Raw genomic sequence first — 2464 nt, forward strand, 5'->3', positions numbered from 1 at the left:
ATAAATAAATAAACATAAATAAATGTAAATAAATATAACTAAATATAATTAAGTTAAATAGAAACAAATATGAATAAATGGGGACCAACTTGAACAAGCAAATACACAAACTGACATGTACATACACCCGAAAAACTGAAAAAATCAAAAAATAAAAAAAACAAAAAACGAAAACAAATAAAAATAAATTGAAATAAACTAAAATGAATTAAAATAAGTAAAAATGAATAAAAATAAATAGAAATAAATCATATAAATTAATTCAACTAGTGCTGCTCAAATGAAGAATTCAAATGAAATTTAAATAATCAAAAATGCAAAAACCGGAAATTCAAAGATTAAAATTAAAGTCCAAAAGCACAACAAAAAGAGCAGCAAGAGCCATCAAAAATGAAACCAAAATGCCATTTTAGTGCATTAAATTCCATATAAAGCCCTGCAGCAGCAGCAGCAGCAGCAGCAGTAGCAGCAGCAGCAGCACGGGGGCCCCACCTGCAGCTGGCGAATACCTCGCAGCAGCAGCAGCGCCTCGGGGGCCCCCAGCGGCTCCGCCCGCAGCCGCATCGCCTCCAGAGCTTGCTGCATCAGCAGCACCGAAAGGCCCTGCAGCAAGGCAGCAGCAGCAGCAGCAGCAGCAGCAGATGCAGCTAGCCGCGTGTGCTGCAGCAGCAGTGCCAAGGCGGCTGAACTCAGAAAGAAGGCCTCTCTGCAGCTAGTTTGTTAGTTAGTTAGTTAGCTAGCTATATAGTTAGTTAGTTAGTTAGCTAGCTAGCTAGCTAGCTAGCTAATTATCCTCCTGGCGGCCTGTGGCTGCAGCTAGCTAGCTGCGAGACAGCAAACTCAGGACTGGTTAGCTAGTTTGCTAGCTAGTTAGCTAGCTAGTTAGCTAGCTAGTTAGCTAGCCTGAGAGCTAGCTAGTTAGCTAGCTAGAGAGCTAGCTAGTTAGCTAGCTGGTTAGCTAGCTAGTTAGCTAGCTAGAGAGCCAGCTAGTTAGCTGGCTAATTAGCTAGCTAGTTAGCTGGCTAGCTAGCTAGCTAGCTAGTTGGCTGGCTAGCTAGTTAGCTATCTAGCTAGCTAGCCATGGAAACCGCGTGTGAGCATAGCTGCAGCTCCCTCTGGTGGCCAGCTAGCCAGCTAGCTGGCTAGCTAGCCAGCTAGCTGGCTAGCTAGCTAGGCAGTAAGATGGCTAGCTAGCTGTTTTCATGCCCAGGGGCCTAGGGCCTCCTGCTAACTACCCGACTAGCTAGCTCGCAGCTAGCTACACAGCTAGCCAGCCCGCTAGCTAGCTAGCCAGCTACTAGCCAGCTAGCCAGCCAGCTAGCTAGCTAGCTAGCTGGCTAGCTGGCTAGCTGGCTAGCTGGCTAGCTAGCCAGCTAGGCCCAAGGGGCCTACGGGGCTGGAGGGGTCGAAGACGTCCGCAAAGAAGCAGCAAAGAGCCCGCAGGTGAAGACCCTGGAGGTGAGGGCCCCTGCAGAAGCAAGCAGCAGCAGCAGCAGCAGCAGCAGCAGCAGCAGCAGCCTCCGCACCCAGTTCAGCAGAAGCGCAATCAGCAGCAGCAGCGGCTCTCCTTCCCGCAACAGCAGCAGCAGCAGCAGCAACAGCAACAGCACAGCAGCAGCAGCTGTAGCGCCCAGAAGCAGCAGCAGCAGCACAAGCAGCAGCAGCAGTAGCAGCAGCAGGTGCGGTGCGTTCTACCCCAGGCAGTTCTTGAGGTGCTTCCCAAGGTGAAGAGCAGCAACAGCATTTAAAGCTGGCAGCAGCAAATGGAAACGAGAGCTGCTGAGGCTTTCTACCGCTTTTGACAGAGACATTGCTGCTGCCAGCTGCTGCTGCTGCTGCTGCTGCTGCTCGAGGCAGGCTCGCAGCGCGGCGTGCGCCTGCAGCTCCAGCTGTGGGAAAGCAGCAGCAACCTGCGGACACAGTGCCTGCGCAGCAGCAGCAGCAAAGCAAAAAAGCAGCAGCAGCAGCAGCAGCAAATGCAGCAACAGCAACGCCAAAGGGGCGGAAAAGATAGCAGCAACGCAGGCAGCAGCAGCAACAGCAGCAGCAGCCAAATCAGCATCAGCATCAAAGAAGGAGAGACACAGCCAGCCTCACTCGCATCACCATAGCATTTCTTTCCCAGAAGCAGCAGCAGTAGCAGCAGAAGCAGCAGCAGCAGCAGCAGAGCAGCAGCTTACAGCAATAAGGTCTTGCGTCCACTGCAGCACGGCGGGGCCCATGGGCTGGGCTAGGGGTGCCTCTTTGAGGTTTGCTGCTGCTGCTCTGACAGCAGCAGCAGCAGACTGAGCCCGAGAGATCTGCTGCTGCTGCAGCTGCAGCGGCTGCTGCAGCAGCTGCTGCTGCTGGCAGCCAGGCGGCAGCACAGAGCGGTGGGGGTGAACGGCAGCTAGCAGCAGCAGCAGGCTGCTGCTGAGGGACACAGGCACCTCCTCGCCGGCTGCTGCTGCTGCTTCTGCTGCTG

At 52.6% G+C, this 2464-nt stretch overlaps 1 protein-coding gene across 1 annotated transcript; it reads right to left on the reverse strand.

Annotated features, from left to right (window-relative positions):
* Nucleotides 1-492: 492 nt before the first annotated feature.
* ETH_00025065 (uncharacterized protein) lies at nucleotides 493-2222 on the reverse strand (the record flags this gene model as incomplete). Its single annotated transcript, XM_013379237.1, has 4 exons — nucleotides 493-603; nucleotides 1393-1468; nucleotides 1696-1925; nucleotides 2181-2222. Coding segments are annotated over 4 exons (459 nt in total), but the record flags the coding sequence as incomplete, so codon positions are not given.
* Nucleotides 2223-2464: the final 242 nt, after the last annotated feature.

The sequence above is a fragment of the Eimeria tenella genome, genomic scaffold (genome assembly GCF_000499545.2).
Source record: "Eimeria tenella Houghton genomic scaffold, Eth_scaff1623, whole genome shotgun sequence".
In the NCBI taxonomy this organism is placed as follows: Eukaryota; Apicomplexa; class Conoidasida; order Eucoccidiorida; family Eimeriidae; genus Eimeria; species Eimeria tenella.